Below are 14,382 nucleotides of genomic sequence, written 5' to 3' on the forward strand. Positions count from 1 at the left end.
ATAATTTTTTTTATTATTTAATATCATACTAAAAAAACAATAAAAGAACGATGATTAATAACAATCTTTCCAATCAAACTCAAGTTCAAATTTTATTTTTACTTTAAATCCTGCACATAACAATATTGTTAAAATCAGACCAATATTGCATGATTAATCTTTGAATAAGCCTTTAATTTGAATCTTTTTCATGATCTTATTTCCAGAATTTGTAAAAGGTACTGTCTTCATATTAATTGGTATTACATGGCACTTAATTAAAGTCTCATGAAAAAATTATAATTATAGTTTTTGACAACATAATTACATATATATGGATCATTTAATAAATAAAATGAAAAGTTATATTTATAATTCATGAGTGCAGAAATCTTCCGCATCTTGTAAAATATGCATATCCTATACACCAACTTAAATGTAGAAATGAATATTCAAAATAAAACTATCAAATTAAGAAAATATATATATATATATATATATAAGAGAAGATATTATAAAAATAAATTTATAAATTAACGTGATTTCATATAATATATCAAATCTGTTTTATAATCTTATATATATATGTACTATATATATTGTTACATCAATATCAATACATGAACTCTTTTTTTTTTTTTTGTTTGATACTTAAACTCGTTTGGATAGTGAAATGATATAAGATAGATTTAGATGAGTTGAATAAAATTTTATTATAATAATTATTTATTAATATTATTATTATTTTGAGATTTGAGAATGTTAAATTGTTTATTATAATTTGTATAAAAATTTGAAAAAATTGTAATGATAAGATGAGATGAAATGAGATAATATGAGTTGAGAGTATTTCTGTATCTAAACGGAACCTTATATAGTGCCGGATAGAAAAGACAAATTAATGTGATTTTATCTAATATATTAAAAATATTTTATAATATAACATATTATATTAAATTACCTCAATATAATAATAAGATTTTTTTTTTTTTTTTTTTTTTTTTTTTTAAGTGCCGAACACTAATCGAATGTAGAGGGAAGAAAGGACGACTGCACCTGCGAAAGAGTGATTCTGGCTGTTGGGCTAAATGTAAGCAAAGTCCGGACAATTCCATCGGCATGGGCTCGGCTCTTCCGAACCAGGCCTTGACTTTCGAGCAGCGAGGTTTCTCTCCCCGGGGAAAAATCATCGAGAGAAAATGCACGGGAATCTGGACTCTCTCTCGACAAGCTTCCCATCAAGCGCTTGGACGCAATTAAAGTAAACGGCATCGAACGCTTCCCTCCGTATTGTTCTTCCCTTTCCACTGCTTAAACTTCGTTTGGCTTTTGAGAAATTTTCAGATAAGAAAAGGAACCAAACAATGTATTTATCAAGATTCTAAATATCACTTTCTTACTCTTTTTCTCAGGTTTTTGGACTTCCAAAGAGAAGGGTTAAGTGTATTCTACTCTTCAGTTTTTGTAATTGTGTTTATGCTCATCCAGTGACTATGATTCTAAGACTAACCCTAAATGACATAATCAAGTAGTCAGTTTCAATATAATTGACGAAGTTCCAGTTCTGTATTAGTTTCTTTGGTTATCTCAGCAACGACATGAATATTATTGTACTTAGTTTTTCAAATAGAGATGTAGGATACGATGAGGAGCGGCTTTCACTGATCCGGCGGTGGAGAAAGACGACAAGAAAAAGCAGAAGAATATTTTGAAGGAGAGTTCGACACCGTGGCAGTGACAGAGCATGGTGGAGAATTTGCAGTTAGCTCATCAGGAGCTCTCTGTCATCATAGATCTCATCAACACCGTGAGTCCCTCATTTTCAATCCAATATAGCTTCATACTGTATCATAAATTTTATATACATCAGAGGTAACCGTTACGTTTCTGACAATGGTTAGTTGACGTGTTCTGCATTACATTCTTGTGCGGGGAAGTTGGGAACCAGGATAGTGGTGAATGCTAATGATTATGATGATCACCTTAGTTGGTCGAGTGTGTTTGCAAATGGGAATTGTGTAGTGATTGCTTCACGGAGTCTGTCAAACTTGACTTTTTCCATGCAAAATTTTAAAACTTTGAGGGAGGGAACAAAGAAACCTTCCATCTGAACCATCTCGCTAAACAATCCTTAGCATGAGAAAGCCATAACCAAGGAAGGAATAGGTTGTGCAGCAAGATTATGACGTCAACAACCCCCTTCTGCAGGGAGGGAGGGGAAATTGTGTGGCCATTCAACACATAGGTTCCATAAGTAACAAATCTAATGATATATCAGAAAGTAGTAATGCTTGTTCAAGATGAACAGAAGACTTAAATGGCCAACCTATATAATTGATCCACACATATTTTTTATGACAGGGGGAACCACCCCACGGCAGAGCCCTTAGGACTCACCCATGAACCTAAACCCCCAGGGAGACTAGCAGAGCAACCCACCGCCATGGCCTCCCACTTAAATCGCAGCTTGATCCCAGGGAAAATCAAACCTGTGACATGGGGCTCATGCACACAAGTTTGCCCTTACCACTTGGGCTACCCACAGGTGGGTAATTGATCCCCACTTTTTGTTAACCGTCCACTCAATTAAATAAGGCCAAAGGGTGGAAATCCTTTTTACGAGGCATGCGATTCATAAAAAAGCTGGCTCTTAGTTACCTCAAGAGCCACAATTCTTTAAGTTTCCTGAAAATCTACCTAAACTTCTAGTGGCTCTCTTTGGATTCCGGTATTATAAGTTTGCATATATTATGTCATGTCCACCTTGATATAACATGGCACCTTCATAGAACAGCTTGTGGAGTTCCTATGGTCAACAGCCATCTACACTATCTTAAAAGAAAAGCGGACCTGGAAAGTTCTAAAAACCTGTAGACTCAATTGAGTCTAAAAGACCGACCCATTTTGCATTGTCTTTAATATGCCATCCATTGTGATAGCAACTAAAAGAAGGTTATGATTTTAGGTTTTCCACTTTGATCCTATCAATGCCGTGAAGTGGTATGTTTAAGATAACTTATTTAAGTGCTTGATTTTGATTTGGTGTTTGCTCGATATTATAGATGCACAAATGTTGCGAGTACTAATTCGAAAGGAATTTGTGAGCCATGAACAAATCTGGATTTATTTTGCATGTGTAATTTGTCTTTAAATTAACATCCGCAGGTAAAAGTGAATGATGCTGTAACACATGACCAGGCTAAAACCAGCCAAATGAAACACTCTCTGACCTTTCTGTATCTGCAGCAACCAAGCTACAATGCTTCTGCATACTCTCTCTCACTCATTTATGTTGCAATTTCTATCCTTATTCCTTACAATTCATGCTACATATTTAATGTAGTCTGTGGCAAAGTTACACATGTCAGAGTTCACTTATCAAGAAAATAAAAAGTTTACATATGTTGGAGTTGCTAATAGTCATCCAATGAAAAGATTGCTAATGAACTTCTTTATCTTCTTCATATTGTTTTGGGTAATTGTTGAAAGTCTCTTTCTATTTGTTGTTTGTTTCTGATACAGCATCTTGGTAAATATTTTAATCATTCTGCTAAAGCTTTGGAACAGCAAGTTGCTCGGGAAGCAAGATTTTATGATGCTCTTATTAGGTGAGTCTGTCTTTGTTACACTATCAAACAAGCACATTACATTGCTTTAAAGCCTGCATTACATGCTATAAAATACTGGAGTAATAACGATTATTCTTTGTTTAGCTTGCAGTTATAAGGTTACCCAAAAAAAAGCTTACTGTTGTAGGCTTGATGTACATGACTTTGAAAGGCATTGAGACCCATCTCTCTCTCTCTCTCTCTCTCTCTCTCTCTCTCTCTCTCTCTCTCTCTTCACACTTTATTCACAAAGTAAATTATATTACTATATCTGTTATGAATCCCATTAAAGTGGCTGGGCTTGATGTCCAACTTAGTTGAGTAAAGGTTGTTTAGTGGCCCATGGGCCTAGTTAATGTTAGTTAGAATGGGCCAAGGCCTTAGTTAGCTGTTGCTGAAAACACGAGTATATGTAGAGGAAAGGGGATCATTGTTTGGGGACTCTGGAAGATTATTGCTGAAACACTTTCTGGTTTTTCTTGGAGGAATTGGGGACCTCGAATACCCTAAGGCGTAGCCATTATCATCATTTTCTTTATTGTTCATCTCTTGCATGATTGTTACATTCATCTAGTATTATCCCTCCTTTGTTCTTGATCTCCTTTATCTTCTATATTAATGTTTCCTTCACTGGAGGGTTCATTACAAGTGGTATCTAGAGCCACCGATTCTTCCATGGACGGGATAACCTTCAACAACCAGCAAGTAAATTTGCTGCCATTGATGGAAAAGGCTCTTGAAAAAATGCTGCACATCACAGAATTAGTCGATCGAATGCAAGCGAATTATAAGATTTTTAAGCAACAAGTACAGGAATCCTTCTTAGTCTGGGAAGACCAAGCTGTGGAGAATGGAGCAGAAAAGGCAGCTACGGCTTCAATCGAAGATTCACAAAAATTGATAGTGCAGGAAAAAAATGGAACGACGGATGTAGATGAAATCGTGGAAGAAAGAAAAGAGAAGACAGTACTCATGGTATCTGTCCCTAACGAAATGCTTCTTCCCTCTGTTATAGAAAATTCCTTCGACAATCCCATCGTATTGTCTCAACCCTCGGAATTTCCCATCCGTATTTCATGTCTCTCCTCCATTAACACACCTTCAGAAATGGACATTACCAAGGGGGAGCACGTGATCACAATGCACCTCATCAACAATGTAGCCAATTCTATGAGGCCTGTTGGTCGTAGATGCAGAGATGTCGTTGTACGCCTCGTATGGCACCCCCCATGGGAGACCCACGCCCTCAAGTGGCCGTCACTCACCGTTGAGTGGGTTTGGGACCGAAAGGAGCTCAGGCTATTTGTAGATCTAGTGTCACTCAGTTGTAAGTCTCTTCAATTTGATTCCTCATCTCCATTAACTTCTTTGCCACTTCTCACCTCTTATTCCATGGGAGATGAAGCACTTCTTGGAGCTCTTCTTGTGCCTAAGATCGTTGTACACGGTGCCCTCCTTCCAGCTGTTGTTGTCTCCTCGTTGAACCTCTTCCAAATTTCGGCAGCAAAATATTTTTGTGCTATACTTTCAGCTATCTTTTTGCATTTCTCAAGATTTTTCTGGAGGGGATCGATGCAGAAGGATTCGGAGAGCAAGTGCGAGTCTGCGTTGCACCAGCTCTTGAAGGAGAGGGCTAAGAACCAGGTCAATGACCTTGAAAGGGTGTTTAGCTACCTCCAATCTGCAAAGAAGAGTCGAGCTTATGACATTGTGGTCTTAGAGCAGCAAGTACATCAGATGTTGCGAGAGTGGAAATCCAAGCTCAATGAGCCGTCCCTGGTTTTTTCTTTAGTTGTGTGTAGTTTCAATTCAGAGAAATTCGCACTTCTTTTGCGACTTTGTGAGGAGGAAGATGATGTGATTATGTATGGCTGTACGAGCAATGCGCTCAACTTGTTCGATAAATGCATAGGCGAGGTCTATGTTCTGGCATGTTGAAAGTCGTGGTGATAGAGAAATGGGAATCAAATTTCTCAGTGCATTTTATTATTGTGAAGGAAAAATTGCATGCCAAAGTGAAATCTTTCATGACTAAAGGGGAGGTTGCATTGGACCTTGTAGTAATGGATGCTCTTGGTGGGACCAATGAAAAACATTCGGAGCCTGCTGCAACTTACATAGAGGAAAGCATGAAGCATGGCAATCCAGTGGTATTTACCCCCCATTTGCTTGATGGTTTGCCCCTTAAAGTGGTTTTTGAACTCAAGGATGAGAATGCACTTTTGAAGGCCATGGATTTTGGGTTGTCCGTTTTCATTGAAGAAGGGAAGGTGTACTGGGGTATAGTTGGGAGTGCTTATTATGTTGCACCTGAAGGATTACGATGGAGATATGAAATAGATACTTGGAGTGCAGGAGTTATCTTGTATATTTTACTCAGTAGCGTACCTCCATTTTGGGCTGAGATGGAGAAGTGGATTTTTTATGCTATTTTGCAAGGGGAAATTGACTTTGAAAGCAAGCCATGGCCATCTATTTCAAACAGTGCCAAGGACCTGGTCCGCAAGATGCTAACGCAGGACCCAAAGAAAAGGATCACTTCTACTCAGGTTCTAGAGCACCCGTGGATTAGAGAAGATGGAGAAGCATCAGACAAGTCAATCGACAGTGCTGTCCTTTCCAGGATGAAGCAATTCACAGCAATGACCAAACTAAAGAAACTTGCCCTGAAGGTCATTGCTGAGATTTTTTCTGAAGAAGAAATCCAAGGGCTGAAGGCAATGTTTACAAACATTGATACTAATAAAAGTGGCACAATCCTGTATGAAGAACTGAAGGTAGGATTGACTCGTCTTGGCTCAAACCTTTCAGAGGCTGAAGTAGAGCAGCTCATGGAAGCTGCTGATGTGGATGGGAATAGGTCAATTGACTACATTGAATTTATCACTGCTACAACGCATAGACACAAGCTAGAACGAGATGAACATCTTTTCAAGGCTTTTCGATATTTTGATAACGATAATAGTGGGTTTATTACCAGAGATGAACTAGAGATTGTCATGAAAGAATATGCAATGGGTGACGATACCACGATCAAGGAAATAATATCAGAAGTTTAATGATGTATATCTTGATGGAAAAATACTAGAGTTTCTAGTCAACTATGCACACGAGTTTTTGGTCCATGATGTTGGATTTTGACATATCTAACTGGAACCTTGAGGACAAGGTTCTTTAAAGGGGGAGAATTTGTTATGAATCCCATTAAAGTGGCTGGGCTTGATGTCCAACTTAGTTGAGTAAAGGTTGTTTAGTGGCCCATGGGCCTAGTTAATGTTAGTTAGAATGGGCCAAGGCCTTAGTTAGCTGTTGCTGAAAACACGAGTATATGTAGAGGAAAGGGGATCATTGTTTGGGGACTCTGGAAGATTATTGCTGAAACACTTTCTGGTTTTTCTTGGAGGAATTGGGGACCTCGAATACCCTAAGGCGTAGCCATTATCATCATTTTCTTTATTGTTCATCTCTTGCATGATTGTTACATTCATCTAGTATTATCCCTCCTTTGTTCTTGATCTCCTTTATCTTCTATATTAATGTTTCCTTCACTGGAGGGTTCATTACAATATCATAGGGCCATGATAAAACATCTTTTCTCAACTTGCTCATGTGTATAATTTTTGTATAATTTTGGTAAGGAACTAAAGATGCATAATTCAGATACAATGCATGGATTGAAGATTTTCCTGAAATTTTATGAAATCAATGAGAAAATATTTTTGGATGAGTTTTTTCTTTTCATTTTTGTGGTTTTATGACAGTGGTGGGGCCTGTAGAAAATATGTTTGAGTAGAAAAATTATATGTGTATATATATATATATTATTGGGAATTGTAAAAGTAGTGAGACCTATTGAAAATATGTTTGGGAAGAAAATTTTTGTGTGATGTATTTGTTTTGCAGATTTTTGTGAGATTTGGTTTTTTTCCCCCCATAAGCTGGGGCAAATGATTGATTTTTTTAAGAGACAAAAAACTGTTTTGGTGTTTAAAAGACTTAGGATTGAAAGAAAAAATTTTCTCAAAACTTTCTTGAGATTTTTTGCAACCAAACATGGGTTATCTTTTTAGTTTAGTTCTTCTACAGCATCCTTTACTCATGTCCTGATAAGCGGATAGACTGCAGCAAAACTGGGAAAGTTAAAAGGCAGTGAGGGGAAGCGTCAGCTCCTGGAAGTGAAGGCTTCACAATTGATCTGTTTGACAATTCACTTTATGATCCAGCAGCTGTATTCCGTCCATCATCTCTATCTACTGTTCAATTTGACCATGACTCAGCTGGCATGCTTTCAGTAAATTTACCTTCAAAGTCACGCCACTCTCTCCAATTTAGTTTCCTTGGTCGACATTCAGGTGATACACCAACGGAAGCCTACAAAATTAAAACTTATTCCTCATTGGACCATCCCTAAAGAGAAAGTGAGAGAAAATCTGTAAGCGATGACAAGTGTGTTGAAGAAACAAATTCACTCCTTGATGAAGTTAATCAAGCAATCTTTGATGAGCAGGTATATTTTTTTCTCAACTGTGTTTTTCTTTTTTTCATAATTCTCTGTGTTGTTGTTTACCCCTGGTGCTTCTCCAGGTGTTTGATTTGGTCAATCGTGAAGCAATTAAGCCATCTTTAGGTGTTAATGTGACTGGTATACGAGAAAATTATATGCAGTTGAGCATAGGTCAAGAAACCCCTGTATTTATATCACTTGCACCATCTAGTCAAGGAGATCAAACAGCTGAAAGTTTAGGCTCTCAGAATTTAGAAAATGTAATTTTACTTTTGGACTCATTAGATGGACTGAAGTTACCAGAGGAAGAAGATGATACCCTTAGGAAAATATGGGGGTTTCCCAATCATATTAGTTATGCAATATACCTGCAACAGATTTTCCATGAGCATGTTTTTGCGAAGGACAGACCCGATTGCATGTATATGCGAGTATCTGGTCAGGGGGCGAAGTATGGGTCTGGTCTCTTGGGTCGTTTCTGTGTCTCTGGCTCATAGAATTTTTCCAACAAAGTTCTTATGGAGCTGGAAAAGGTGTTATAGACATATTTCTGTTTGACTTTCATTGAACACAATCTTCTCTTTTTATGTGTTTGGGCATTTTCCTCAGTAAATTTAGTTTATATCTGTAGATTTGCAGGGTCCCTTATCTCCAGTTGATATCTCATCCAACTTGGCATTCTCCATGGACACTCTTCATGATTTTCCTCCGTCCAGTCTTCACGCATGCCGCCATCAAACAACCATAGTGTGAAGAGTGTCATTAAGTCACAGTTCCGAACTAAGGTGGTGGTAAATGATGATTACATCAACGCAGAAGGAGAAGGTGCTCCTAATGTTGTTAGCCTGTTCAGAGGGAATTCAGAGGAAATTTCTATAATGAACAGATACGAATGTGACTTGGCAGATCTTCCTGCAATTATTCTGCAACAATTTCTTTTTGTTTTTCCTTTTGTAGAGTAGGTACAACACATTCTGGATTTTTGAACAGGTCGCAATCCAAGTTATTGGTTGGCTTCATAAGGAGGCTCTTTCGGTGGGAATAAAGGCAAACAGGGACTTCCTATGCTATCATTCAAGCAGGAGCAGGGCAAACAATTAGTCTGTTGGTGCATGTGGACCCAGAAGATAAACAAGGATGCATCTCCTGGTGGTTGGTTATGGAGGATAGTTGCACCGAGGAGCGAAAGCTCCACATGGACATTTCTGATGGTGCATCAGAATATAGGAAGTTCTTAGGCCATTTGTCCCTAGATGTGTGATGGACTGACTTGGTGAGCTTGTGCAGTGGAGGTGGTAGCTAATGACCTTCTATGTACTTTCTTTTTCCCTTTCGACACTCAAAAATAGGATAAGCTCCTTGTTGCATGTAATGTCAGCTTTTTAACGGTTTTATCAATTTAGAAGCTGTTTCACTCCTTGATTTTCCCTCTTTACCATGTGATATCACTGAAACAACTTCTTATATCATATCAAAGATGTCTAATTCCTTTAAAATATCATCGCTTTCATTTCAATTCACATCTTACAAGCACCAATGGGATGCTGAGTACATGGGGTGCTGGAAAATGACTTCTAGATTAGAAACCTCCATCTTAAGAAACTCCCAAGATAATGTAGCTACGGGCACATGATTGTGTAAGATGGGCTATGATAAAGCTGCTCGGATACCAATTAGGCTCTGTAATTGCTTGGACAGATACGTTAAGAGACTATTATTGTATTTTCGTAGTCAGAATTAAATGTTTTAGAGTTCTCTCTCTCTCTCTCTCTCTAAAATTGCACCTTTCAATTTGGTCCAATAATTGAAGAGGATGATAATTGAAGAACAGCCCAATTGATTTTGATCAACGATTTGAGTGTAATCAAAGCTCAATCCTTAAAAAAGGAAACCTGACGCAACTTGAGCCAGAAGATATCAACAGCATATTTGAGTGGAGAGCAAGCACGCACGCACACCCCTCTAATCCACCAATGTTGGTTTTGCGTATTCTTTATACACTTCACTGATATGATTGATCAAAATAATTATTTTATATTAAAAAAAAGTGACGCAGCGAATCATATTAATAAAATATGCAAAAATATTCAAAAATAACCGTACATGTATTTTTTGTCCACCAAATGCGTGGTTGCTTGCTTGCTTAAGCACTATGCACCATTAACGTTGCCTTAAGAAAAGACCAGGAAGGAGAGAAAAGTTGCCTTCGAACTTATAACAGCTCAGATGCCATAGAAAGTAGCTTGACTTCTCATTTCCTTCTAATCCAATTTCAACACGTGGAAAAATAAAATATATATATATATATATATAAATTTCTTTTTTTCCGTTGGAAAAAAAAAGGTTCTTTTCAAAGAAATTATTATGGAAGATTCTACTACTCCTACATTCTTTGCACGAAACGTATCGCTTGCAAACTCCCCCGCCTATCACATCTTTATAGTTGAAAGTTCTGTCACACAGATCCCTCTCGTCACCTTACAGGCATATGCACACACAACACGCTCTGGACCCAATGACCGCAAGACCCTTTTTGGATTCTAGTTATTACTGTTCTTGTTTTCTTGTTACTACTACTTCTTCTATTCATTCAAGACTGGGATTGGAGAAACCGAAGTAATTGCCGTGTGGGAATCGAAGAGATTCTGATATCAGAATGTGGGTTCGAAGAATCGTAAGCATTTGTTTTGGCGTGGGATATCTGGGCCTCTAAACGGGTTTGTTTTGTGAAATTTTTGTTCTTGGTCTTTGATTGTTTGTAGGGAATAAATTCCTGATAAGGGTTTTGCCAAAAAAAAAATTGTGTTTTGAATTGGGTTTTATTGATTGGCGAGAGTATTTTTTATATTCCATTATCTTTTTTGCTCTATTCGGTACGCGGTTTTTGGTTTGATCGGAAATTGGTGATTGGAGGGACGTGTGGTTTACTGCACTTTGTCTCTTGTGCATTCAATCGCTGGAGATTATTGTAGGGATTTTCTGGTGATATTGATTGGGGATTAAGGTGGTGAAGTGATACAGATACTCTCTAGATTCTTTTCGGAACTGAATTCATTAGTGATTTTGAAACGGGAGAAGCTTTGTAGATTGTCGTTTTACATGTGAGTTTGGTTGTTATCTTCTGCTAGGTTCGTGGAGCATTCAATTCATCGGTGGATTTGGATATAGGAGAGGTTTTGTTGATTCCGGGAAGAGATTCTTGTGTTGCATGTTGTTTGTGTAGTTTTCCTTAGTGTGTCAATATGTCTGGGGGGACGCCGGTTGGGGGTGGATACATGAGGCAGAGGCACAGCCAGGGATATGCCTCAAGTGGTGATGACCTTGAGGATGATGCATGCTCAAGGTCCCGTCCTGCATCTCCTGCAAGTCCAAGAAACAGGAAGTGGATTGAGATTATGGAGAATTTTCTTTGGCTTGCTTCAGCAACTTTCATTATTTACTATGGTGATGGGCACTCCAATCTTATATATCTCTTGTGGCATGATGGCAGAATTAGAAGGTAAAAAATTTGCCTTTTTCCAAATTTGAATCCCTATTAATTTTTTTAATAGTTTGCGTAATCATTACCTTTTGATATATTTTTATTTTTTTTATCTTATGCATTTGGATTGAACCAAAGTTTAAATTTTTATGAGGTGTGTCGTTTCTCTTAGATTTCAAATTGTTTCGGAAATACATGGAGCATGCATTGTTTTGTGTCAAAGTACGCAGTTGCATTGAAAACACTTGAAATACATGTTGTTGTCTGGCTATTAGTCATAACATAGAGAGACATCAACATGAGACTATATGGTTGCGAGTATGGTTTGTTGTGTCGTTTCTCTTATCTTCCATATTCATTTGATGCCCAATTGACCAATTCTTATGCCAGAGCAACGAGTTATGGGTTTTTTTTTTCCCTAATTAAAATACCCTATGGATTTTTTGTTTGGGTGGGGCTGGGGGTGGGGGTGGAGTAGACAGCATGTCAGCATGTATCTATGTCGTGCTCTTGGATGCACTTATTAAAAAAAAAAAAAAAAGCATGTATCTATGAAAGTCTTCTCTATGTTGTTGTTGGCTTATCGCATCTATATCTAAATTATACATGTTCAATATAATCTATTTGGATTTTGAGGTCTACTTTATATCAGCAGTATTTTCTATCTTATATCCTGTGAGAAGAAATAACAAATTAAATGATATCACACAATAGAGTTAGGTATTAAAAAATCAGAATACAAATACTGTTTCGCTTAGAATGGACTATGATATTACTTGGTTTTGTAATTTAGTCTTTGCATAGTTGCGGTATTAGAATAACCGAGGTATATAGCTCTAGACAAGTGCTTCCCAATTGTACGTTAGGAAGCTTATTTAATAGCATATTCAACATAGAACTTTGCATGCAATTAAATAAATTCAAGTTTTTGTGAAGTTATTTTTGTTGTGCTGATTAGTTAATTGCGACATTAGGATTATGCCTGGAGCTTATAAAAAATAGTTGACTAACCTCGAGGATTATTGAGGTGTGAAGAGTTGTACTGATTAGTCAGTTCATATGTTTGGATTATGCCTAGTGACTTGGACAAAACAAATGACTAACCTCTGGGGTTATTGATGCCTCCACTATGAAGTTTAAAAAATGAGGCACTTTGGGTTCATGCTTGTGATTTATTGCTAAAGTTTGTAATTCATACAGTATAAAAAATTATGGATACTCTGAGACTTGAAAATTGTGAAGTGCGTGCAATTCATATAGTGGTTCTACTTCCATTACCCGAACCATGTGCATACTAGCATCTCACTACCCCTACTAATTTGAGTGATTTTTCTTTATTATTTGTTCTTTTTTAGAATAAATGGTGAGCTCCTGAGGCGTTAGACCTCACACCCTAGGGATGGGAGCATAGACATTTTATACATTTTTACTGGATTGATGTTGTGTGTTGCTGATCAAAAAAGAAATTACTGTATTGAAGTTGTGTGTGAGTAGGTGTTGTGGGGGCTTCATCCATCTTTGAAAGGAGAACTACAATAGGTTATAAGGCCATTGGTGAGATAGTATTATTCATTTGATACAAAATGATTTTTAATATTTTATTTCCCTTGCAGATTGCCGTTGTACCTTGGGATGGTGGGTGTTGGTTTGAATATTGTCATCTTCTTTTATTCAAGTATGTCAGCTTGGAGTGTCAGGAGGTTGGACGAGAAATGGGAACTGAATAGTGCATCTGTTTTGCCATTCGTTACTCTTCTTGGACTAGTCTCCTTTTGCTTGTAAGAGGAACCATCATGCTTAATCTATTTGAACTTATCAAGTGTTGTGCTTGAAAGTACTCCTGTATTGCTGAGCTTTTCTCTTGCAGGTTCTCTTTTGCTTTATGGCCAATATGGAGTTTCCTTACACTTCCCCTGCTGGTATTCTAACATGCTTTTGGTTTGGTCATCGCTTGTCATCCAATATTTTATGTGTAGTAACTATCTTATTTCTCCACATTTATGCAGTTCACACTGTTTATGGCTTGCATGGTTATATTCCCCTACATTTCGACTGGGACATTCCAGCCACAATATGATATGTTCCGTACAGATTAATCCTCTCAGGGTGCAAGTGAGAAACAACACTGACATAGATGAAGAGTCGCTAACTCAGACATTTGGTGGTTGGTAGCAGGGCCTATAGAATGAAGTTTTGCCTCCATTGCATGACGCAGCCCTTGCCTTATTTGGCCACATTCGTGCTACTGATGATCTAGTTTATTGTCTTTTAATCAGTCGGCTTACATGTCAACCTGACCTTGAAGGTTGTTACACGCTGCTGGTACAGTCTCATTTCAATTTACATTGTACGCCCAGAAAACTCTCATTGAAATGAAATTAGTACTCAGTTACATCTTTGGCATATGGCTTATTTTTTTTGTCCCCTTCAGGTTTTCAAAACTCATCTTTGGAATACAAGGTTGTGTCATTTTTTTATGAAATTGATTTTCACCTTTTGCTGGTAAGCTGTTGACTTGTTTGAGTACAAAAGATTCAATATATTGTGGTAAATGTTGGACCCGGGACCGTTTGTCAGAACATAGAATGCTTAGTGACATAACCTTTTGTTTTCCCTGAGCTGACGACAGTAAGGTGCATTGGTTGGGGAAACAGGGTGCTAGAAAGCTATTCTTTTGCTTGATGTTTCATTTTCAAGAGAATGAATGGGTATTACATGGAATAACCATTACTCACGAGGAATAGCTATTCCTCTAAATTAAAATGGGAGGAATAGATATTCCTTGGGTGGCCAGTCGCCACTTTTGGTGG

The 14,382-nt window shown here is 37.5% G+C and overlaps 3 protein-coding genes across 4 annotated transcripts; all 3 read left to right on the plus strand.

The window, feature by feature from the left end:
• Positions 1 to 1,129: 1,129 nt before the first annotated feature.
• LOC121249505 (mediator of RNA polymerase II transcription subunit 17) lies at positions 1,130 to 9,159 on the plus strand (the record flags this gene model as incomplete). Its single annotated transcript, XM_041148205.1, is given in 13 exon segments — positions 1,130 to 1,266; positions 1,610 to 1,650; positions 1,653 to 1,786; positions 3,145 to 3,184; positions 3,187 to 3,245; positions 3,499 to 3,587; positions 7,706 to 7,721; positions 7,723 to 8,094; positions 8,172 to 8,624; positions 8,723 to 8,789; positions 8,792 to 8,821; positions 8,824 to 8,916; positions 9,016 to 9,159. Coding segments are annotated over 13 exon segments (1,569 nt in total), but the record flags the coding sequence as incomplete, so codon positions are not given.
• On the plus strand, positions 5,371 to 6,661 carry LOC121249960 (calcium-dependent protein kinase 19-like). The gene has a single exon (XM_041148846.1). The coding sequence runs from the start codon at positions 5,492 to 5,494 to the stop codon at positions 6,644 to 6,646; it is 1,155 nt and encodes a 384-aa protein (XP_041004780.1). The 5' UTR covers positions 5,371 to 5,491; the 3' UTR covers positions 6,647 to 6,661.
• Positions 9,160 to 10,442: 1,283 nt separating the features above from the next.
• LOC121249964 lies at positions 10,443 to 13,975 on the plus strand. 2 transcript variants are annotated; one of them, XM_041148849.1, is made up of 5 exons: positions 10,443 to 10,808; positions 11,220 to 11,590; positions 13,186 to 13,350; positions 13,440 to 13,491; positions 13,579 to 13,975. In XM_041148849.1, the coding sequence occupies exons 2-5, from the start codon at positions 11,334 to 11,336 to the stop codon at positions 13,666 to 13,668; spliced, it is 564 nt and encodes a 187-aa protein (XP_041004783.1). In that variant the 5' UTR covers positions 10,443 to 10,808; positions 11,220 to 11,333; the 3' UTR covers positions 13,669 to 13,975. The 2 variants fall into 2 exon arrangements, with proteins under 2 accessions (XP_041004783.1, XP_041004784.1); XM_041148850.1 differs by having other exon boundaries at positions 10,443 to 10,765.
• The last annotated feature ends 407 nt before the right edge of the window (positions 13,976 to 14,382 follow it).

This window comes from Juglans microcarpa x Juglans regia, chromosome 2D, assembly GCF_004785595.1.
Source record: "Juglans microcarpa x Juglans regia isolate MS1-56 chromosome 2D, Jm3101_v1.0, whole genome shotgun sequence".
Taxonomy (NCBI): domain Eukaryota; kingdom Viridiplantae; phylum Streptophyta; class Magnoliopsida; order Fagales; family Juglandaceae; genus Juglans; species Juglans microcarpa x Juglans regia.